Source organism: Chanos chanos, chromosome 8 (assembly GCF_902362185.1).
Source record: "Chanos chanos chromosome 8, fChaCha1.1, whole genome shotgun sequence".
Lineage (NCBI taxonomy): Eukaryota > Metazoa > Chordata > Actinopteri > Gonorynchiformes > Chanidae > Chanos > Chanos chanos.
The window spans coordinates 27,164,195-27,187,521 of NC_044502.1; the positions used below are offsets into that span (position 1 = coordinate 27,164,195).

Sequence of the window (23,327 nt, forward strand, 5' to 3'; positions counted from 1 at the left end):
TATTAGAGGAGTTTAACTTATGGGTTAATTTGGTGATATTTAGGCATAATCAGCAGTGATTTTTCTCAAATTAAAGTAAATTATTCACTTTGTGAAATGTGATGGTAAGGGCTTTTCCACAGGACTTTTATCACTGATAAGTGTTGATCCATGTCTTATCCTGTGTTTAAACAGGGTTGCACTGGAAAATGATCTAATGATCTCTGTTAGACATTGCTCTGTGGCCGAGAGCTGTGTACACATTGTCAGGGTAAGGACATAGAGATCAGGACAAACGCTGACTCTCACATAAACACCTACTGGATATACACTGAAATACCCTCTTTGTGGAGATAACGGCGTACATGTTTGACTGCAGTGAACTCTCTCTATCCTATCGGACAAAGGTAACCAGCAGTGCCTGTTTGCCTCGATGGCTGCCTCAGAGATGGGATTTGCTTTTCAAGTTCAAGGTTAAGTTTATTTAAAGCCCAACATTACAGTCTCAAAGGGCTTTACATGCCCACAGGATTACAACAAACAGAGCAGGGTGGCACCCCCTGACTTGATCCTCATAGCGGGCAAGAAAAAACTCCTCAAAAAACCCAGATGCTAGGGGAAAATATGAGAAATCTTGCGAAGGACCACAGAGAGAGGAGACCCCTTCTAGGCCAGCCAGGTGTGCAATAGGTGCCAACCCAGTGGGCAAACTACAAACAACACAGTGATAATGAACATGAAAACACAACTAGTAGACAGTATGAAGAATGACAAGACAGCATGGGGCTCAGTTGGGGTGGACAACACAGCCACAGCAGCACAGGAAGCCACGAAGCCGCAGTAGCCATTGGGATGACGATGAAGAGAGAGATGACAGGGACGGAGGGGGGGCACACCTAAGAAGAAAGTAGCCACATTCAAGCCAGACACTCATGCCCGAACAGATGAGCCACAGCCATGCACGAGATGAGGGAGGGAAGGAGAGCATTATTGGAGTATCAGCACTTAACAAATGAAATAAGGAAAATAATGCTTAACATCAGAAAGCATCAGAAAGTGATGATGAAAACTGTATGTGTGCCAGCAACAGTTTAGTTGTGTGTGTAATAGATAAACCTTCGTTGTCAATATGGTGTAAAGCACTGGTCATGTGACATGTCATAGTGGAAGGACTACATAGGCTTGACCTGTCAGGATGATAAACTGTTTACAGGAAGGTAGCAAATGTACATGTATGATAAAGGCAATGAATAAAATGCTTTTCTCATGATTAAGTCATGGTATAAATCTTCTGCATGACAAAGACTGAGCTGGTAAAGAAATCTGACACAGAAATAGTCATCCTGTTTTTTCATCTGCTTTTCACAGACCCAAACTATTATCATTTTCACCTTATCTTCATAATGTCAGGTGTCCGTAACATTCATGTTTATGAATAATAAATACTATAATGAACTTGCCAGTAATTATGAATGCATATCATAATACAGCTGTGATATACCATAATCTGTAGTTAATAGAAGAGAAGTGAAATTGGCCTTAGTAACGGGTATGTAAACACGTTCACTGTTTTCTACAGATTAATTTATACAAGCAGTCTGCAAGCAATACAAGCAATACAAACAGTTTGAGTTTCCTGCTGAAAACTGAAATAACATCTACCCAGAACAGAGAATTCTAAAGGGATCACCATGGTTACTGATGGGCTGTAAATAAATAGGAGATGTGGGACAGGTTCCAAGTCATGTGTACAGAGAGTGAAGTAAACTTGAGTAAACTTAAGTAAACTCCCCAGAGTGATTACCTGACATGTACACTATATACCACAGATATGCTACACTTTTATAAAACACATATATAACACATAATACCTGCGTTATCCACTAACATAAATATATGAACAATTCACTCTCATAATGTAATATTTCAGAGAAGTATTCTACAAAAACAGAGGTCACCTTCCTTCACTTTTTCCTTCTCCTTCTTAAGCATCACAGCCTGAAAGCGAGAAAACCCATTTCAGTGTACACAAAGAAAATACAAACAATTAAAACTGAGCTGTTCGAAATTTGCCAGTTTGTCTCAACTGATTGACAGGTTAATGTATAAAAGGGGGTATGTGGGGGAGAGTTTTTCTTGTCCTCTCACAGGACTGGTGAGAAAGACATGTGAGAAAACAGATTATTTGGTTAAAGGCATTTATTCATTGAAAAATGTGACTGAAAAGTGTGACTTCTCCAAACCCGTTTAGTCACACAGGGCCTTTTCCACTCTGATTTTGAAAAGTAGGCTAATTCTCCCTAGGGCAAAAGATAAGAAGAGAAAGAGAGACTTGCTGCAAGAATTCACCCTACTTTCAAATTATATTCATACTCAGACATTTTATTTATTTAATGTGTAAATGAGGCAGGTAATGTCTAAAAACATGGCAGGTAATTTGGTAGGAATATTTTTTACACACAAACAAGTGGCCGTATGTGAAAAGCTTTTATTAAAATTGGCCAAAAAGGTTTTTTTTTGTTTGGGTATTTGTTTTTTGCTCTTATTAGTCATGAGATGCCTCAGAATGGGTTGGGTTAGGTGCAGATCTAGAATATCTCTTCAGTAAAACTGTTATTAAGGCTGGATGTAAATGTAATGAATGCATGAAAGCAGCAACTTTTTCACCAAAAACCTACAGACTTTAACTCTCAAGAAAATGTTACTTTCATTTTGTACAAGGTGCCCCTAACAGGTGTACACATATAAACTCCAGACACAAACTCAAAAGAGCAAACTGTTGAATTTCACTCATTTACTTATACAGAATCACCATGCCACACTGTCTATCCATGATGTCGTTGGGGGTAAACTGTAAAGACAGCTATTTGGGTTAAATAGACAGTTACTGCAGGGAAATAAAGGGGCAAGGTTTATGACACGTTGCCAAATCAGCTCAGATAACCTAACTGTATACAGCCACAGTTTCAACATTCCTGTGTTTTATTACGGCAGCATAGCCTGCATGTACAGTACGTGTCAGCAACCCTAATCAGTGAAAGGGGGCTTTATCACTTTTAACACACACACACACACACACACATACATACACAATGGGTGCAACTGAACTGAAGACGTTTCACTTGGATTTTGGCTGTTTCTTTTTTCTTTCTTTTTTTTAATCAGTCACTGAATGTCTCAATCTGAAAAATCTCTAGTTATTAGAGGTATAACGGTACGCCTGGTTCGGTTTGTATCTCGGTTTCTGGGGCACAGTTAGGTTTGTTTCACGGTTTTAGTTGAACGAAACTTGAACCAATTCAGAGCTGAACTTAGCAGAACTTTTTCTTTCTTTTTAACGTCCACGTTTAACACCAAAAAGCAAATTTCATACAAACAGAAACAACGCGCTTCATAAATTAGAATAAAAGACAACTAATTTTAAGTGCTTTCTATTTTCCTAATCAAGAAAATTACTGCAAGATTTCTGTTGTTCTGTTGCTTGATTTGAAAGAGATACGTGGATCCTTATTTTGAGCAGAAAAAGAATCACATGACGACGACAAAATAATCAACGACTGATCTAACCTTTCTCAGATCAATGAGCGAATACTTCGATATAAGCAAAACAAGTTCCCGCTTCGAGAAACCCAGAGATTAGATCTACTTTATTCGTTTCTGTAGATTAATATATTCCAGTATAATTTATATTATTTTATGGTCTATGTAATGATACCATGTATTTTGTTGTTAAATAAAAATGATGAAACTGTCATTAAAAGTGTTTCAGTCTTGCGCTCGGTCAAAGAATAGACGCACTCATAGATCAGCACGGTGCATTTATGATTTAATAAGTGAGTTATGAGAAGAAAAAAGAAAAAAGAAAAAGTGTACCAGCTTCAAATTATGATTAACAATATTGGAATGTTGTCCTATATTAAGAATATGTATTTGCGTGACATCACGTACGGATAATAAAAAAAAAGAAAATCAGTTATAAGAACTGAGGTGGAAAAAAATCCTGTTCTCATTACAGAAGTATCGTGATTTCCGATTGGATTTAACATCGTTAAGTCCCTACTTTTTATGTATCATTTCGATAGATAGATAGATAGATAGATAGATAGATAGATAGATAGATAGATAGATAGATAGATAGATAGATAGATAGATAGATAGATAGATAGATAGATAGATAGATAGACTGGACTAGTTCTATTCAATAGATATACTTTTCTATAATATAGACAGCTGACCCTCATCCACGTTATGCTGACTGAGAGTAACCTCTGAAATGGGTGGAACATAGTTTGACATGTGTAGGATGTGTACAGTCCAGATGTGCACTGAACATTATTTGTTCAGTAGTACACAAGTGTGTGTGTGTGTGTGTGTGTGTGTGTATGTGTCTGCTGATTAGTTCAGGGCACATATCTGATTGATGATTGTTAATCTTAACCTTTGAACCACATTTGTACATGTGAGGGGTCTGAGGTCCAACTTCACACACACACACATGCTCCACAGTGTCTGGACTATATAAGCTGTCTTTCTCTGACACTCATCCTCACTCACTGAGAGCAGCACCTACCAGGTAAGACCTGAGCCTCAGGCAAGAAAGAGAGGAGAGGAGAGGAGAGGAGAGGAGAGGAGAGGAGAGGAGAGGAGAAAAATGGAAATCTAAAAGATGGGAGAGAAAGAGAGAAAATGCATGGAAATCATGAAAGGAGAACAGGGAAGAAGCAATGGGTGAATAGATGTGAAAGGGAGAAAATGAATTAGAGATGCAGAAAATAGAAATGGATGAAATGATAATGATTGTAATATAACTGAGAAAAGTGAAGAACTGAATTTAGCTTTCCTTAGAAACTAAAACTTTTTAGAATATGAAGAAAAAAATCAGTACAGTTCAACTTGTTAGTAGAGGGAAGATAGAACTTTGTAACAAATACCTGCTTTTATTTTGGAGGACTATTTTCATTTAACCATCACAGCCGTATACTATAGTTTGTGAACGACATGTCAAAAACTAAGTTTCACCAAAACAATATTAACTAAAGAAATCCCTGGAACGATTGGGGAATTAGGGAATATTGAGGATTGGGGAATATTTTTCTCTGTCAGATACATGCTATTGTTAGCAGCTCTATGAATACTGATCATTTCTCCCTCTGTCAGGGTTTCACCATGAAATTCGTGGCTCTTGCGTTGACCCTCCTGTTGGCCGTAGGTAAGTGTCTGTCCTTTTCTATCTCTAATTCACTGTCTGGCAGTGGTTCAGTTCCTCAGTTCCACACACAGAACTGACACTGATGCCTGGGACCCTTCCCTCTCTCTGTGTCCACAGGTTCCCAGGCCCGGGCCCTGCAGGCCGATGCTCCCTCCCAGCTGGAGCACTACAAGGCCGCTGCCATGGTCTACCTGTCTCAGGTGAAAGAGTCTGCCCAGAGAGCCCTGGACCACCTGGACGGCACTGAGTATGAGCAGTACAAGTGAGTCACCTGCCCAAGCTACTGCACATCAGGCTAAACTACCAGGGTCTACACTTCCTTTTTTCTTTTTTTTCTTTTTGACTCTTTCAGTCAGTATTATGGTCAAGATTTTCAGTGTACCCTCTAAGATATTTTGGTCTAAGACATCTATTTTCTTTTTTTTGGTCACTACTCTTTCATTGTACTAAAATCTCTCTGCACAATGCACTGCCTCTTTAGTTCCAAATATACTCCACACTTTCACCAACTGTCTCTTAACCACTTAAATCTTTTCACTTCCCTCCTTTCCTGTCTCTTCCATCATTCTGTGTTACTCTATCTGACTTCCTAATGTAACCTTATTCTCTCCATTTCTTTCTCCACTCTTTTACCCTGCTTCTCTTCAACAAACATTCTTTCCGCTGTCATCTCTCTCAACTCATCTCCTTTTTTATTCCTTCTCTCTCTCTCTCTCTCTCTCTCTCTCTCTCTCTTTCTGAAGGATGAGACTGTCTGAGAGCCTGGACAAGTTGCAGACGTACGCCCAGACCGCTGCCCATACACTGACTCCCTATGGTGACGCCTTTGCCGGCCAGTTCATGGAAGCCACCCATCATATGCGTGAACGTGTCATGGCTGACGTTGAGGACCTCCGCACCAAGCTGGAGCCCCACCGCGCTGAGCTGCAGCAGGTTCTGCACAAACATGCTGAGGAGTACCGCCAGAAGCTGGAGCCCATCTTCCAGGAGTACGTAACCAAGAACCGCGAGGAGATGGAGGCTCTTAGGGCCAAGCTCCACCCCCTCGTTGAGGAGATGAGGCAGAAGGTTGAGGCTAACCTCGAGGAGACCAAGTCCAAGATGGTGCCCATGGTTGAGGCCGTTCGTGCCAAGCTGACCGAGCGCCTGGAGGAGCTCAGGACCATGGCTGCCCCCTACGCTGCGGAATACAAGGAGCAGCTGATGAAGGTCGTCGGAGAAGTGCGTGAGAAGGTTGGCCCCCACGCTCAGGACCTCCACACCCATCTGGAGCCCTACATGGAGGACCTGAAGACCAGGTTTATGGCCATCTATGACACTGTGGCCAATGCCCTGAAGCAGTAAAACACCCCACGCGCACGCAATCATCAAGTGCCTCACACACAAACACAAATGCACACGGACACACACACACACACACACACACACACACACGAGTGCCTGCAAGCATGCCTGCACGACTTGAAATCAAACATGAACATAACACACATGAACACACTTCTCCATTCTTGTGTACTTTGTCTCAGTGTGTGTGTTATAGTCAGTACATTTTAATGTACTGTTCATTGTGTCCTGTTTATGACAATGTTTTTGTTACACCATTCTCCTTTGTGATGTGACGTTGCCAATAAAAACACAAAAAAGTACAAGAGTATGCTCTTTGTTTTATGATAGCCAAAAATGAGTTTGAACATCCTAGTGGAATACACACACATGCACAAAATTATTTATATATCTTCATATGGAATATATTGTATGCTATATCTTGATGTCTGAAAACTTAAAAGCTGAATTCACAGTGCGCCTGATAGAACAGAGAAAAGTAACCAGCACAGAAGGCCTTAGTACCGAGTCAGCTGACAGAAAGACAAAAGCTGGAAATGAAAAAAAAAACCTCCTCACAAAAGGCAATTGTCATCAGATTAACCCTCATCTTAAAATATCCTTTGCCATATCCCTGACTGTTAAGGATGTAACGGTTTTGTACCGAAACCAAAAATCGCAATTCCATTGTCCTGAGTTCAGTTCATTCTCCGCCCCCCCCCCCCCCCCCTTCAGCTCTTGCAAGTGAGGTTATTTTTTTCCAAATGGGATGAGACAGCCTTACATATAACTAGTGTAGGAGAACATTCCACACTGTTTGCACTTTTGATCATTAAGAATAACATTAATCTGATCATTATTTTGCAGTCGTCACATGCTTCTTTCTCTGCTGAAATGGTATGCCCGAAATTGAGGACCCTCCTACCTCATTCAAATCCACGATATGGCAGTACTTTGGTTTTGAAGTCACTTACAACCATGGAAATCTTGCTGTCATTTGCTTGATAAAGAACCGAAAAAGATACTGATGTTTAAGTTTCTTCAAATCACTGTCATGAAGAAAAGACTGAAAATTACTGTAGCTCAAGTTTAATTTCTTACATACATTTTCTAAAAGACTGGTGCTGAAGATAAATCTTCTTTTTTTTTCTTTTTGAAGAGCATTTTTGTTGTTTGCATGAAGTTTGTTCATTTCGAGTTAAATGCGTATATGTTTAAAAGGAAAGAAAAAACTAAGAGGTTTAGTTCTGAGTTGGTTCAATTTAAAACCATCAGACAAACCAAACTATGGCCCAGAAACCAAGATACAAACCAAACCGTGAATAGTGTGAACTGTTACACCTCGACAAACTGTAGAGTTAGACATTCAGTGACTGATAGTAAACAAAAAGCCCAATCCAAATTCATCTCTTTTCAGTTAACATGCTCCGTTGTCCTTTTGAAGTAACTGCTAAACCAAGGAAGAGAAATGGTCACTTACAGAAACAAGCTAAGTAAACTCACAAAGGTAATGCAGCATCTTCAAAGATTATAGTGGAATTTTTCTTATCTGCAATTAAACTACTCCAGTATCCAAAGTTCCAGATTAATAATCAGACATGCTTTTTGATTGGAATAATTTGTTTATTTTATACCAGCATACAAAAAATAAAATTACTGATATAATAAATTACAAATGCATAATGTCATTATCACCTCCATCTAAAAAATAACAACAAAAAGAACAATTCTGATAAAGGGGTGAGTATATATACATAATTAAGTCAAAATGTATAACTTCACAGTAAAGAAAATAAAAACACAATATTTCAGAAAAGGCAGACATTCAGTTAGCCGATGAAGGAGCCAATGTACTCACTCTCTCTGATCTCTTGTGTACCCTCATATACCTCAATAAAAGACAGACCAAAAAATTAATTAATTAAAAAATAAAATCAACCCAAACACATTATTTCTGAGCATATTGATTACAGAGGAACACAGTAACCCCATAATAATAAAAAATACTTTTTTATAATACTTTTAATAATTCTTTTTATTAATCATTAATTATTTATAGCTGTGTTTATAAGTAGTTCAGAATATCAAACACATTATTTCTGAGCATATCAATTACAGAGGAACACAGTAACCCCTCAGTAATAAAAAATACTTTTTTATAATACTTTTAATAATTCCTTTTATTCATCATTAATTATTTATAGCTATGTTTATAAGTAGTACAGAATATATACTGTATACAGTTATTAGAATGATATACTAATCATAATAATTAATCATAATAATAATTATAATTATCATGCGCAATGTTTAGCATCATAAATCATGCTCATTATTAATTGCTTATTGCATGCAATCAGTTAATTATAATTATATTAAGTATACACTAATTGTAATTATTTATAATGATTGTTTTATTTATAAATAATACTTAAAATAATTTGCTAACATTAACTCATCACACCACTTACTAATTAACAGTGTACAATATTTATCAGCATGAGTATCAACATATATTTACAATTAATATTTTTGTCTATATGGTGTAACATTATTCATTAACATACTTTACAGTAAGTTTTCTCTTTTCTACTCAGAGGAAGTTTTTGGCACATTATTAGAATAATGCTCAACAACACTCTATAAACATAAATTCATGGCTTTTCAGACACTGGAAGTCTTTTGTTTTTAGAAAGTGAATAACACCAAACAGTGTAATGTCGGTACGTATGTAAAACTCCCTGTATCTCTAGGATGACTTTTAACAATTCCATATCTATATCTAGACCATCTCGCAATCATTCACCATCTCTCACTCACTCACACTCATTCACTGTTTTTCAGGAGCCTTCACACATTCATCCTCTGTCTGGAGAGAATTTACCTGCAGTAAGAGCAAGCAGGTTTCTTTTGGTAGGTTGGGGCTTTACTTTGACGGACAGAAAGGACAGGAATTCTTCTTACTGGACTGAAGCCAAACGCTGATACACTAAAACAAAGATATACTCCAATTACATATACATACACAGACACAAACTCACACACACACGCACAAGCACGTAACACTCTTTCCTGATCTCTTGTTCAATCTAAGCATGTCTGAGCATGTGATAAACTGTAGAAGATAGCCCAACAACAGAGAGAAGTTCTTTCACGAGACAGTTTATGACACTGTATTGCACTTGCACAGTTATATAACACACACACAGACACACACAGACACACACAACAAAGTAAGCTCACACAACAGCCTGGTAATACATGGTAGCTTTCTAAAGGACATCTGAAATAACGAGGACTTACATCTTTGTGCAGCGTGTGAGAGCAGTTCGTGTTGTACTGGCTCCCTGGTTCCACGTAGTTTTGGCACATTAAGCACAGTTTGTAGTTACTGGGAGCTGTAGCCTGAGAGAAACAGAGAGAATTTTGTTTTATCCATCCTTCCTTCAGACATTTGGCAGGTTAACTGAGAACTTGCTCATCAGAAGTGCAGGATCTTGATTTAATCTCTGAAATCATCAGAGTCAGTGAGGTGTGAGATGGAGTCAGTACCTGGGGGGGCCGTGTGTGGAAGACCTGGGCCACAGGAGGCCTGAGATGGGGGCGTACGGCTCTCTGGAACTGGCCTGCGGGTTGCTGCACTGGGACTGCACCACTGGGAAAGGCCCTGGCTCCAGAAGGCGGCCCAATAGGTCCAAGAGGCTGGATATAAACAAGAGAAAAGACAAAAACACAAGTGACTGCCAAAATAAGGGAAACATGCTTATGGCTAGGTGTAAAACTTCTTGCCAGACCAAGTCATCTGTTATTTTCAGTTGCCTTTACCATAGGAAGAGATCTCAGCAGCTAAAAAAGAGAGAGGGGATTGTTGGGGCCAAGTGACAACATTTCCGTAAGTTGCGATTGTTTCATGAGGAATGCAGCGATGCTGGCATTGAAGTATGAGGTGGAAATGTCCGTGTATTAATTTGAGATGTAAGGGTTAGGGTTAGATTAGTTTATTTAAGCTGTTTCTAGGATAGTGGTCCTTTAGACTGAGACTGATGCTGTCATTCCAGGGAGGAGTCACTCCTCCAGGCTCAGGGCTCACGGTTCCGTGTGCTCTCATCACACGCATTTTCTGCTTACTGCTCTTTCGTTTTGTGCCAGTCTCAGGGCGACCTGTTGCGTGAGGTCATCTACAGACATTCCTGCCATGGTGCCACGTGCTGCTTTTATCTGCTGCAGAATCTCTGTCAGCTGATCCCTAATGCACAGAGAGAGAGAGAGAGAGAGAGAGAGAGAGAGAGACAGAGAGGATCTCACCTTAAATCAGACCCCAGAGAAAGCAGACATACCATTTCAAACCAAGCTCAGGGTGAAACACAGGCCAAAGAGAGAGGAACACACTGATCCATGGAGACAGGAGAAAAAGAGGGCTGAGGAATACAGATGATGAAAGAAAGAGGAAAAAGGCCGAAAAGGAACATAAAACAGTGTAATATGACTGGCAGTACCTGGTGCATTGTGGGAAACTGGCTCCGAGTCTCTCTAGAAGCTTGTCCAGTTTGCCAGCAGGAGGGGGGTTACTGGGTAGCGGCTGAGGGGAGACGTTGGGTGGGATGGTCTGGTGAACAGCGGGGTGGGGGGCACGGACCAGACCCTGGGCTGGCTGATTGGATGGGTGGCTGGCTGCAGTGCCCACGAACGTAGCTGGTAGATTAGAGTGAGAGCCTTGGACAGGTATGTGTGTGGCTGGAACGTGTGTGTTCGGACTGGGAGAGCCAGAGTGGGAAGCTGGGGTGACTGGCTGATTTGGAACAGCTTTGGCAAAGTGAGGAGCTCCTGTAGATGACTGAGTGGGTACCATGCCAATATGAGGGGCAACAGGTGTGTGAGCAGTTGCAATGGCACTGCTGGGCATTAATACAGGTATGTGAGCATTTGACATGAGAATGCCGTGGGTCAGGAGGCCAGGGTGGGCAGCTGATGTGGGTAGGTTCTGGGGAGATGGTACAGTGAGAGGCGGGGTGACCCTGTGAGAGTCCCCTGTGATTTGCTGCAGCTGGTGAAGGGGCGTGGCCACAGATGCAGGGGGCAGGGTGTGGTCCTGGTGGAAGGGGTTAGGCACAGACTGCACAATTGGACTCATCAGTAACTCCAACTGAGAAAAAGGAAAAGAGAAGAGAGAATCAGATCAGGGTTTAAAAAAAAATAAAAACAGCATGCAGCAATGCAACTAACCAGTCAACAAATAAGTACTCACACATAGTAGTACAAGAATACAGCAAAGGTAAATGAATGACAGCAGACATGTACAGAAACAGAACCACCCACACAAACACACCCACACACATACACACACACACACAAACACAAACACTCACTGTTGGCACATGAGGTAGGGAAGGCGGGGAAACTGAGGGCAGACTGTCCAGTGGATGTCCTTTGTGAAGCAACTGAAGGTTTTCATTAAACTTATTCTAAGAGGAGAGCAGGGAGAAAGCAGGAGAGAGTGTAACAATGTTTTTGTCGTTTTGTGTCTCAGTGCAAAAAGAGCCTGTAGGTAAGGTCAGCTGGTTCAGTAACAGTCATGACAAATTCATCGGTATGGTGCCCTCTTGTGCTGACCCCATTTAAATGCGTGACTTTTATAATCTCATTTGGGAATGATGATATTATTTAATGATAATGATATGATAAAAATGATATGTAATAACACATGATTTTGAGAGAATAATCTGTCATTCGTGCGTCTCACCTGTAAAACACTCAGACTGCTCCGTATCACTGTTATGTTCTTCTCCCACTCCAACTGCTGCTGCAAGTGCTGCTGGGATGGGTCCAGCCTGTCAAGACAGAGATACTAAGTCACCCAAGCATTCATCTGTGAAGACATAACAAAAAACAAATGACAAATACCTGAGTGTATCGAGGTATCGCTCTGCGTCTTCGATCCAGTCCTCTACAAGAGAAACACAGACGTCTCTCTCGGTCTCTAGAGCGCCAATCTGTTTTCACAAACGCACGTACACACACATTTTTTACCCACCATCAATGACTTGCCTATTATCCCTCTTGTCCCTCTAAGCATTATGGGTCACAAAGTTCTTAATTGATAACCATAACAGATGTGCATAGCTTGTATTGGTTTACTTGCTGATGAATGAATGCAAATGTCCAACTGAAAGGTGTCTGTTCTTAATCACGCTTAAAAAATGATTCCTAGTTTTTACCATTAAAGTTACAACAAAGTTACAGGCCACAGCAGAGTGCATGTGCCTCCCAAAGTCTGGTTCACTGTGAGACCATTCAGAAAAGATTGAGGGCCAATGAGCTTTACATTTTAATGAATACAGCTGATAAGTTTAATCAGCAAAAATTTGGACCATTTTAGAGAGATTTTAAAGGGCATAATGTACAATATGGAGGTGTGCAAAAAAGCTGAAGAATTCTGAAAAGTGAAAAAAAAAAAAAGTTTTGTGGTTTGTAGACTACAACTTGCCTCATCTTTTAATGCAGTATGATTGGCTTCATCCGCCTGTCTGTGCAATCTCTCCATTTCATTACGGAGACTAGCAATCTCTTGTTCCCAGGTCAGCCTGTGACACAAAGAAAACACACACTCTGCTTCAAATGTCAACTGCTGTCAAATCTGAATGCCCCCTCAAAACACACAACAAGTTCAAGTTCAAGTTCCAGTTTATTTAGAGCCCAATATCACTGTTTACAGTCTCAAAGGGCTTTACAGGCCACAACAGTCAAATCAAAATATGACGGCACCCCCTGACTTAATCCTCATGGCGGGCAAGAAAAAACTCCCCAAAAACCCAAGAGGGAAATGGGAAAATGGGAGAAATCTTGAGGAGGACCACAGAGAGAGGAGACCCCTCCTTGGCCAGACAGGCGTGCAATAGGTGCCAACCACGTGGGCAGTTACAATTGAAAGTAAGAAACAAAAACTCCTCTTCATGAGGTGATGCTGAGTATAGTAAGTAAAGGGTAAAATCATGTTCTTACTTGTCTTGATTCTGCTCCTCAGTCAGCATTTTCAGTTTTCTGTCTGAATCTTCCAACTCCTGTGCAAGCCTAACACACACACACGCGCGCGCGCACATGCACACACATGCACACACACGCGCGCGCACACACACACACACAAAGTGAGTGAGTTAGACAGGAAAGGTGATTGGAGGTGATTTTTTGCTACTTAATTTTCATATTCACTTCTGTACCGTTTCCTCTCCTCTTCCATTCGCTCTTTCTCAGCTGTCAGTTCTTGTCGTTTAGCCATGAAATTCTTTCTGGTGGTTTTGCTGCTGTTGAGCTCCAGCTTCACATGTAAGGACTCAATCTTATCAATGAGGCCCTGTAGAGATTCAGAACAACCAGCCAGTCATTATACAAGAGCAAACAATGCCTCATCTGCCAGGAGATTACTGCAACTGCTCTCTCCATATGAACAAACAGCAGCCAGGCCAGTTAGGCTAAACAAGCAGTGGTCATTTAGCTTCATAAGAAACACAGAGCAAACAGACCCAAAGGACAAATATATGGATATGCAATAAGAACATTATGCATATTTCCCTTAAAATGTTCTCTAAAAAGTGCATGTTACATCATACATTAGGCTTATCAACTAAAATAAGTTAACACTGTAACAGAGAAAAGTAAAAAAAAAAAAATGATAAAGTGAAAGGAGAAAAGAAGAGAACAGAGAAAAGTAAAAAAAAAAATGATAAAATGAAAGGAGAAAAGAAGAGAACAGAGAAAAGTAAAAAAAAATGATTAAGTGAAAGGAGAAAAGGGGAGAAATGTTAAATATTTAGAGCAGAACAAAGATATAGCTGTAAACATAGTAGATATGTAGGCTGACCTGGTGTTGGTGCTTCTTCTCCTCTTTTTTCTTCTCCAGGTTGTCGACGTGGAAGCCATGCTCTGCTTCCTCTGCCTGCTGCTGCTTCACCAGAGCCTCATACTGCAGAGCCAACACTGCACTGTATTCCTCTACTGAACGCTACACACAGAGAGAGAGAGACAGCAGACAACACAATGATATGAGACAACCAGAATCAGAGAGATGATGACATTGATCATTTGGCTGAAAAGGGCTTTGTTTGTTTGTTTGCTTTTTCATTCAAGCATACATTCACCGCATTGATTGAAGGTATGCAGTCTCACATGTTTATCACAAGAGTGATACTGTTATTCAGAATAAACGAAGACATACATCACTAAACTTAGAGATAAACACAGTTGAAAACATGGAAACAATACCATATTTGACTCCCAGTCTTCTGAGGTGTTGACACCCCTCTCTTCCGTGCAGGCATCCGTCTGTAGAGAAGTAAAAGTGTAAAAGTGACACACTCCAACACAAAACATTATTACTTTCCTTGTAATAAACTAAATGCACACACATTAACATAATTATCGCTTTTTGATAACATTTTTTTCAAACTATAAATAAATGCATAAAATGATGACACGACAGAATAGAAGTGCTGGTACTGTTGCGAAGCCAGTTTATAACCTTTTCATCTTTGTTACTAGTGCAGTATATTAGGCTGACGTGTGTCCATACCTGCACGTCCCGTTCCTGAGTTTCTACGATGGTTTTTGCAGTGCTATAATCTTCGCTTTCGACTAATTCGTCATCGGCCTTATCTAACAGACCGGCTGGAAGGGTGCTCTCCATATTCCACGGGTCATACATGACTGGCCATTCATATGTGTATATCACATCTCCGGATTGACACGTCTCTCTGTGAACAGACAGAAATAATTCAGAGTCAGAACGCGCCGTCTCTTCAGAACGCGGTCGCTCAGAACGCGGTCATATTTTAAGGGGTCGCGTTTATATATGTATGTATGTATTATTTTATTTATTTATATTATTTCTTTTACCCAACCAAATTCTCATCCTCTGTTCCCTCCTCCAGTGTCACGCTCCACTGAGAGTTTATGTTACTGTCCATTCTGACGGTTAGCACGCAACTGTGGTATGAGGCTAACAGATGGGTAAACAGGGAGAATTTGTTGCTGACTGCGCACTAGTCAGGTCGCTATCTAAGAGATCGGATTAATTATCGGAATCATTTAGGAAACATCATTTACTGGTGATGTTTTATTTGGAAGTCAGTTCAACAACTGAAGACAAAAGTGAAACTAACAAGCGAGTGCTACGAAGAACTGGTAGTTACCTTGAAGCCTTCTTATGATTAAATTAGGCTTTTTCTGTAGAGCGCATATCACTCCAACGTGAAATGCTGAATCGTTTTCATTCAAAGTGTAATTATTTTCTAAATAAAATAACATAAAATCCCACCCCCTCTTGCTTGCCAGTGTTCTTGCACAGGATTATGCTACACGAACCTGAGTTACTTCCGGTGTGTCGTCATAAGCCGTGTCGTTCATGGACGATTCGTTCTTTCTGAACATATCTTCTAAGTGAACGAAACGATCTAATTCACCACCGGTCACTGATTCGTTCCTTCAGTTCAGTGAACTCTCCAGTGTTGTCGACATGACTGCTATGACGGGTTTTGTCTCCCCTTCAGAGGACTGACTCTTGCATGAGCAAACAGGCCTATAGGGACGGGCTGTATATATTAAAAGACCCCACAATTTATGGCATTGACAAAAAGGCACTGGAGTCCAACTCCGACCGAATCCTATTTCGAGTCCCAACGAATCCTTACTACGAACGTTGCCTCTTACTCATTGATCGAGAGGGGGAGCAGTTCGTATGGAAGTATAATAGTGCCAAAAGTCCTCAATGCTAAATGACATGTTGAATTACGTAAGCTGAATAAAAACGTATCTTAGTAACAATGCTTGAATTTTTCATTGCAATTTGACATAAAATTGAAAAAATCCCACAGCACTTTTGGCACCATTTGGCACTATTATACTTCCTGTTCAGGCGCGCGCACAACTGCAATACATACAATTTAAACACTGACAGATAAAAGTAACTCAAACAAAATGATGTTTAATCGGAAATGCAGTGTTTTTGGTCGTACACTGTGATGTAAGATATTGAAGTATTTTTCTTATTGTTGTCTCGACCGAGCTAAACTGATTTTTATGGAAAATGATAACTTATCTATAGGCTATTTTTACAGTTGTACATATTCATTTGTCATTGCCCTTGTTTTACTTTAGTAAAACATGTGTGAGAGAAATAAGAATAAGAGTGGACAGAAGGAGGGAAGGAAGGAAGAGTTGACACAAGTCACTTTGATTTTCGTTTGTGGAGACAACGATCAGCATGCTTAGTAGTTCTCTTAAGCAAACCAGATGGGAAACGAATATCGGGCAACAAATCTTTTAGTTGAATGGATTTAAAAGATTCGAATCACTGAAGGGGGTCAAGACCGCCAGCTCTAGTTGTCATATGTCATCTAACAGGGCGCACACGTCAGATACGTTAGGCAACAGATAAAAAGCGCTGTCGGCACAAAAAATGGCCTTTTATAGCTCCTTTAATTCTGTCAGGTAATATGATGTTGCTGCTATGGTGTTTGTAAAACTGTTAGAGGTAGAGAATCACAACATCACGACCTCCAACACCAGGTTATGCAATAAGTGGTGGAAAATGGTAACATTAAATTAGTTGTTAAGTCACAACAGACCAACTTGTAGTATAGGGTTAACCTTACATATATACGTTACTTTAAGTTTACTTCACTGTTCAATGATTTCCTCCTGGTTTAAGAATTTGTCTTTTTATTTGAAGTCGTAAATTATGTTAATAATCTGAACCATAATTCCCCTTGTGAACTTGTTTTCTTTCTTTGGTTTTATGAAGAGCTGAAACCCCAAATTGGAAGAATATTCTGCGGAAAAAGCACAGGACAAACCACTTCATTTATATTTACTGGACAAAAGGTGATGGGACTTAAATTAATAAGACTTCACTGCTGCTCTGTTCACTGGACATTTTAGCAACCATCACTTCACCTTAGTTTTTAAACGACTGGCCGTTTCATTGGTGGCAGTGATTGTAATGCTGAATTAACAGAAGAATTTTTAAGGGTGTTTGCCCATTGTAAATGCGAGCAGAAGATTTTTCAGAACACTGGAGACCCATGGTTCCTCCAAAGCAACCCGCTTAACGCTACCTGACTTTTGCATGTTAAATTAATTTAGGTTAGTGAAGTCTTATGTAACCGTAGCTAGTCTCTTGTTCAAATGCACCACTAGCAACAAGTAAACGCGATTAAATTATTATAATCTAGCGTTAACTGGCAAGTAACACATGCATGTTGCTAACGCAATGTAGTCTTGGTCCTGGGTGTTTGCTTGGATGCTAGATCCCGGGAACAGCGGTGGTTATGTTGCTTGTGTGGCTAGGGGCTCTTTAGCCGTTAAGGTTTAAAATTAGTTGGTATTATAGAATGACAGGATTAACATCGTAGTAATTACTTTAAAGATACCTTTGTCTTAATTACACTAAAATGGAATTTAAAAGTCAGACTGTCAACCCTACTTGGCATGCTTATATTGAGCCAAACCAAATTTCCATCTCCTGAAAGAACAGTCTGGCAAAAGTATAAATTTTGTAATAGATAATATGTTGAAATCCTGTGTTAGATCAGTGCCCATTCCTTTGTTAGGTGTGTTTAATGCTCCTTTTTCCAGGCAGACAACTTTGACTTGAATGTGTTTACTGCAGTCAATATAACAGAATGGTTTTGCATTGTGTTATATTGTGTTTGGTTTTATTTACAGTTAAATAAAAACTTTCAAAGGTATAATCAGTCCTCTTTCTTATTTTGCTTAATGGCATTTAACTCTGCAGGTCACCCCTGAAATTCTGATTCACAGAATCGTAAGTCCAAGTGTGAACTGTGTCACAGAGGGTAAACACAATAAAAACAATAACCTTTCAAATAAGTGATAAGAGATTGTTTGCCAGTGTTATCAGTAGCATCACCTGCAGCATTGTTAATTAAAATGGCACAGCCCATACTATTAATGTATTAAACAAAATATACATACAGTAGGCACACTTAATGATATTGTAGACCACTGCATTAGGGAATACATTCAGCAAGTACTTTTACTTTTAATACTTTAAGTATATTTAAAAGCAGGTACTTACTTACTTTTACTCAAGTAAAAAGGTTAATGTGTTACTTTTACTTTTACTAGAGTACATTTTTGTCTGTTTGTACTTTTTGTACTTTTACTTAAGTACAGTGTTTGAGTACTTCACCACTGCTGGTTTGTGATGGTCAAGTCATGAGGGTCTCACTGCCATTTCTACTCCTCCTTCCTTACTACCATTAGTGGCCATTAGGGGGCAGTGTTATACTTTGCAGAGAAAGCATATGCTGAGTTCTGTAGGCCTACTGGTATTTTACACCCTTTGAAACATGAACAGTTTCGTCATATGACATACAACATACATAAACATGAATTCATAAGCATTCAAAGTGTACTAGAAGTGACATGTAAGCGTTCTGACAAAGTTGTCGCAATGCTGAGAAAATAAACCACAGAAAGAGAGAGAAAGACAGCTGCAGCCCACGAGTGTATCGAGCATGTGATGTGAAGGAAGGAAGACAGGATAACAAAATGTACTCTGGTCTGTCCCGAGAAGGGGGGCAGTTCCGAAGAATGACAACTGTTATAAAGAGAATCACAACTGCTATGTTGTCAGGGTAAACATTCGTTTGGGGGCGGTAAGCGTTGTTTCTAGACCTTGAGTTTTCTCACTGTGTTCTTACACTAAGCTCATAGGCAATGCAAACATCTCCACCCACTCTGATGGATAAAGCCACGTCTGGTTAATCTGTTTGGATCACAGCTGAAATAAGTGTAAACACATAATCATGTTATTTATGATTCTGTTTATTATAATTTTGAAGTGGGACAGCCCTAAAACAACTAGACTTTTGCTTGGGAATGAAGATGTACAGGATATAAATATGAGTTTTAGAAGCAGCAGAAGAAATATGTCAGATCGTTCTCAGAGAAAAACCTTTCAGTGATTCACTGGCAGGCCTTCAGGCTCATGCAAACACAATCAAGATTCATAGGGTATGAAAAATAAAACAAATGTTCCTACTCAAGAATACTATAAAAGTGTCTATTGGCAGTGTTTTGTTATGACAGCTTTAAAATCCACTTTACGCATGACAAGTATTTTTGTATTGTAAGAACTCCAAGTTTTGTAGTAAAGTGACTTTTAATTGGTAGATTTACAGATCAAGAATTCTGCTTAAAAATGCAGCCAGAAAAATGGGAGAGTTTTAAAAGGTCTCAGCGGATATCTGCACAGCTCTAAGTAGGTGAAGAAGGACAAGGAAAAGACTGGAGGTAGACTTGAACGATTTTACAGATTACTACAGATCTCTGTAGTAATCAAAGAGAGAGAGAACAGGAAGGAAGGAAGGATGGATGGATGGAAGGATGGTGGTGTTGATAAAGGGAGGAGACCAACAGTTGTTCGTATTATTGTTTGCCGTTACCAAGGCGACAAGGTCTTGGGCGGTGATGTCATTGTTTGAGTGGGAGAAAAAAAAAGTGAGAGAGCAAAAGAGAGCTTGTTCTCCGCTTTTAATCTTTTGATGCAAGAGCCCTGTTCCCCTCACCTTCCCTGACATACACTTGCTCAACCTTGCGTCACGCCAACATCCTCCGCGACACAACGATCCTGTTCAGCACGTACACACCCAGTCTCTGTGGGAGCATGTAGGGTCAGTACACTCGAAGACGGAGTCAGCAAACACTTCAGCTAGACTCCATGAGACCCATTAGAGATTACAAAATCATCATACACACAAACATCCAATTAGAATCGCTCGTAGAACCAATCCAAACCATTAAAAAAACTTTAGACAGTAAATCCAAACCAGTCCAAAACACACTGTACATTAGAAACAAACTCAATCTCAGGCAAAACATTTAATAGCACTTACGTTCACTTTTATCAGCAAGACTTATTTATAACCATTCAGGACAAACTTAAAAATGGATTTTAGAAAAATTTTCATTAGAGTAAATTCCATTCAAAACAAACAAACGTGTTCAGTCTGGCAGTTCATTACTGCTCTCCAACACCAAATTAACAATTATTTAAGAGTTTCATGTTGTCCAGCCAGATGCATTCCATCCTCTTTCAAACTCAAGGCATGCAGAGTCCCACGAACACAACCAGTAAGCGTGTGTGTCTGTGTATGTGTGTGTGTGAGAGAGAGAGCGAGAGACAGAGAGAGAGAGGGGGGGGAGGGAGAGGGGAGGGGGGAGAGAGATGATGATGATGATGAGTGGGTGGGAAAAGGGTTATGGAGTTCTTGTCTGTGGATGCGTCTGACTTGAACTGGTAAATACGATTATCTTGCTTGTTGCTACACGACTTGAGTTGTGCTTGCGCATGCGTTTGTGTGTGTGTGTGTGTGTGTGTGAGTTAGATAAGTAGACAAAGATTTGAGAGAGAATCAGAGCAAGAAAGAAGGGTGGAGAGACAGAGAACGAGATGATTTACCATGCCAGCAAGGAAAAAAACACACATCAGTAGAGTAGTTTTCAAAATTATCATGAATTTAATTTCAAAATCATTTATTAAGCATCAATATACAATGTACAAAATACCAAACTCTGGAGACAGAGACCCAAAGTCATCATTCACCAGGTATGTTGAGATTAACTGTTTTTTTGTTTTTTTTTTTAGTCCAAAGTCTATCACTGCGTTTTACCCTTGAACCTTTAACCTTTAACCTCAAGCTACTGTGTAATGAAGCAGAGCAAGGCTTTCTCAGCCCTACTTGGTCCTGTCATTTTGATATATATGGTTTTTCACTAATAACAATCAACAAATAAAGACTTTTGGTCACATATTTGGTGTGCGTATGTGTATGTGTGGTTGCGTGCGTGTTTGTGTGTGTGTGTGTGTGTGTCTGTGTGGTCCCTGTGATGGTCCAGTTTTGTCTTGCTGAAGCCGCAGGTAAGGCCTAAGGGCCGGTTCCATCTTCAGAGATTGGCTGGGAGTGAGATGGGATCAGAGTTTGCGACCTTCAGGGATTGTTAATGATCTGGCGGGGTCGTCCATATCCCGTCATGCCCGCCTGCGATGCCCCTTTGTTGGTGCCCATCTGCAGGCCAATGACACTCTGCCCCTCTTTAAGCTGTTCCTCGGAAAAATCACGTCGGTTCTCTTGGGCTTTCCTAATCACAAAAGTTGACCATTACTCATACACATTCTTCACACATTCTTCACATCCTTACACACTGTCTGACCCCTCACACAAACAGTAAGGCCTTTCAGGACTTCATCAGTATAATCCTAAATATCTTTATTTGAATTTCTGTCTCAGTTTGTTTTAATAGAGACAGGATGTTCCCAGAATTTCTTTTTCTAGTTTCGTGCTCATTTTGAAATTATGTTGTGTGCGCATTGTCCAAATGCAAAAATACACACATACTTATCGGTCTTTGCAGCAAATAAGTGACTTTTCCTCCACTTTGTATAAAAAAAGACTGGCCTGATAACTCTGATATTGTGGTTACCATATCAACCAAACATTACTGTTGCGTGGCAGCCATGGTGATAATGTGTTGTTGTTATTGAGTTGCTATGGTATTTGGCAAGCTGGTTTCTGGTGTGAATAGGATGTGGTTTTACTCACTTGTGGAACCAACTTTGGTCACCGCGGTAACAACCGTCGTCTTTGGTTACAGCCAAGCTGCCGAGTGCCATCAGGGTCCTCTGCACAGCTGCCAAGTCCTTACCTAACACACACAGACACACACACACACACACACACACACACACACACACGCACAGTCAGGTATCTGATGGTACCTCATAAAACCTGGCTTGACCTTATACTTTGCCCTTTCCACAGACTATCATGATGTCACACTCTAATTCACTGATGCTTTTTACTTCACTTGGACAGAGTTTCAGGTGTGTGATATGTGGGTTTGTGTTGTTAAGTATGTCATCATGTGGTATAAAGTATCATTTTGTGTTGTATAAAATGTAAATTTGTTTGTGAATTTTGCTGTGTAAAATATTAATATTTGTGTGAGTACTTTTTGTATGAAGTGTGTGGGAATTTGTGTGTGTGTCTGTTTTGATCTTGCACTCACCCTCCCACAGGTCGACGGTCTGAAACATGTCAGTTTTGGTGACCCCGTAGCGTTCGGCTGCGTTGAGGAACTGAGAGATCTGCTCCATCTGTTTGAAGGCCATGGGGGACCTCTGGACCTTCTTTATGGGTTTGTCTCCAACATACAAACTGTTGATTAGCTCACTCAGCACCTGCACACAGGGAGGCAGAGACACCATGATCACACAGCATGACACTGAACAAAACTGCCCACACAGCACATACACACCTCACACACACACACACACACACACTCACACAAAGATTAGTCATGTATCAGTTTACTCACACATCCATCCTTTAGCCAGTTCTGGAAGCCACTTTTACCAGGTTCTGGCGAGCCCGCTCCGGGACCACACTGGGCTTGGATCCACTGGACCAGCCTCTCCTCCAGCTCTGGGTCGTATTTCTTATCGATCTTATTCTGGACCTCCCGGCTCAGACCGTAAGCAGGACCTTTGTTTGCCATGACTCCTACTGAGATCGAGAGAAGAAAAGCACGTTTTAACTCAGTGTTATTTCATGCTGCCTTTACCTCTCTGATATAAAGAGAGAGTGGCCTTTTCTATTGCCACACCATAAAGTGAAGATTGAGATGAAAAAGAAAAGGAAGAATTTACAAAGAAATAAATGCACAAACAAATGAGGAAAACTATAAAAAGAAAACCGGTACAATGTTAAAAACAGGAACCACAATTGAGCCAAATGATAAA

At 40.2% G+C, this 23,327-nt stretch overlaps 3 protein-coding genes across 9 annotated transcripts in view; 1 reads left to right on the forward strand and 2 right to left on the reverse strand.

Moving 5' to 3' along the window:
* Nucleotides 1-1,647: 1,647 nt before the first annotated feature.
* Nucleotides 1,648-15,828, reverse strand: rnf214 (ring finger protein 214). Of its 6 annotated transcripts, none has more exons than XR_004025538.1 (18): nt 15,694-15,828; nt 15,398-15,500; nt 15,075-15,255; nt 14,768-14,827; nt 14,367-14,507; nt 13,726-13,859; nt 13,511-13,579; nt 12,996-13,092; nt 12,413-12,501; nt 12,252-12,339; nt 11,878-11,973; nt 11,008-11,654; nt 10,640-10,757; nt 10,064-10,213; nt 9,815-9,916; nt 9,396-9,500; nt 8,370-8,400; nt 1,648-1,977 (listed from the first exon to the last, which is right to left on the reverse strand). XR_004025538.1 is itself a non-coding variant. In XM_030781703.1 (17 exons), exons 1-16 carry the CDS (start codon nt 15,806-15,808, stop codon nt 9,438-9,440), a joined length of 2,253 nt encoding a protein of 750 aa, XP_030637563.1. In that variant the 5' UTR covers nt 15,809-15,828; the 3' UTR covers nt 8,121-8,400; nt 9,396-9,437. The 6 variants fall into 6 exon arrangements, 3 of the variants coding, with proteins under 3 accessions (XP_030637563.1, XP_030637565.1, XP_030637564.1); XR_004025539.1 differs by lacking the exon at nt 1,648-1,977 and adding an exon at nt 6,831-7,958; XR_004025537.1 differs by lacking the exon at nt 1,648-1,977 and adding an exon at nt 6,831-7,961.
* Nucleotides 4,515-6,834, forward strand: apoa1a (apolipoprotein A-Ia). The gene is made up of 4 exons (XM_030781706.1): nt 4,515-4,552; nt 5,138-5,188; nt 5,306-5,450; nt 5,932-6,834. Exons 2-4 carry the CDS (start codon nt 5,146-5,148, stop codon nt 6,530-6,532), a joined length of 789 nt encoding a protein of 262 aa, XP_030637566.1. The 5' UTR covers nt 4,515-4,552; nt 5,138-5,145; the 3' UTR covers nt 6,533-6,834.
* Nucleotides 15,829-21,031: 5,203 nt separating the features above from the next.
* tagln2 (transgelin 2) overlaps nt 21,032-23,327 on the reverse strand; it is a 7,873-nt gene continuing 5,577 nt past the window's right edge. Inside the window, exons 2-5 of one of the 2 annotated variants that reach the window (XM_030782132.1) lie at nt 22,904-23,088; nt 22,595-22,766; nt 22,129-22,231; nt 21,032-21,667 (exon numbers count right to left, since the gene is read on the reverse strand). In XM_030782132.1, coding sequence (XP_030637992.1) covers nt 21,517-21,667; nt 22,129-22,231; nt 22,595-22,766; nt 22,904-23,083 — 606 coding nt within the window. In that variant the 5' untranslated portion in view covers nt 23,084-23,088 and the 3' untranslated portion in view covers nt 21,032-21,516. Of the gene's footprint in view, nt 21,668-22,128; nt 22,232-22,594; nt 22,767-22,903; nt 23,092-23,327 lie in introns of both variants that reach the window. The other variant, XM_030782131.1, reaches the window with a different exon arrangement.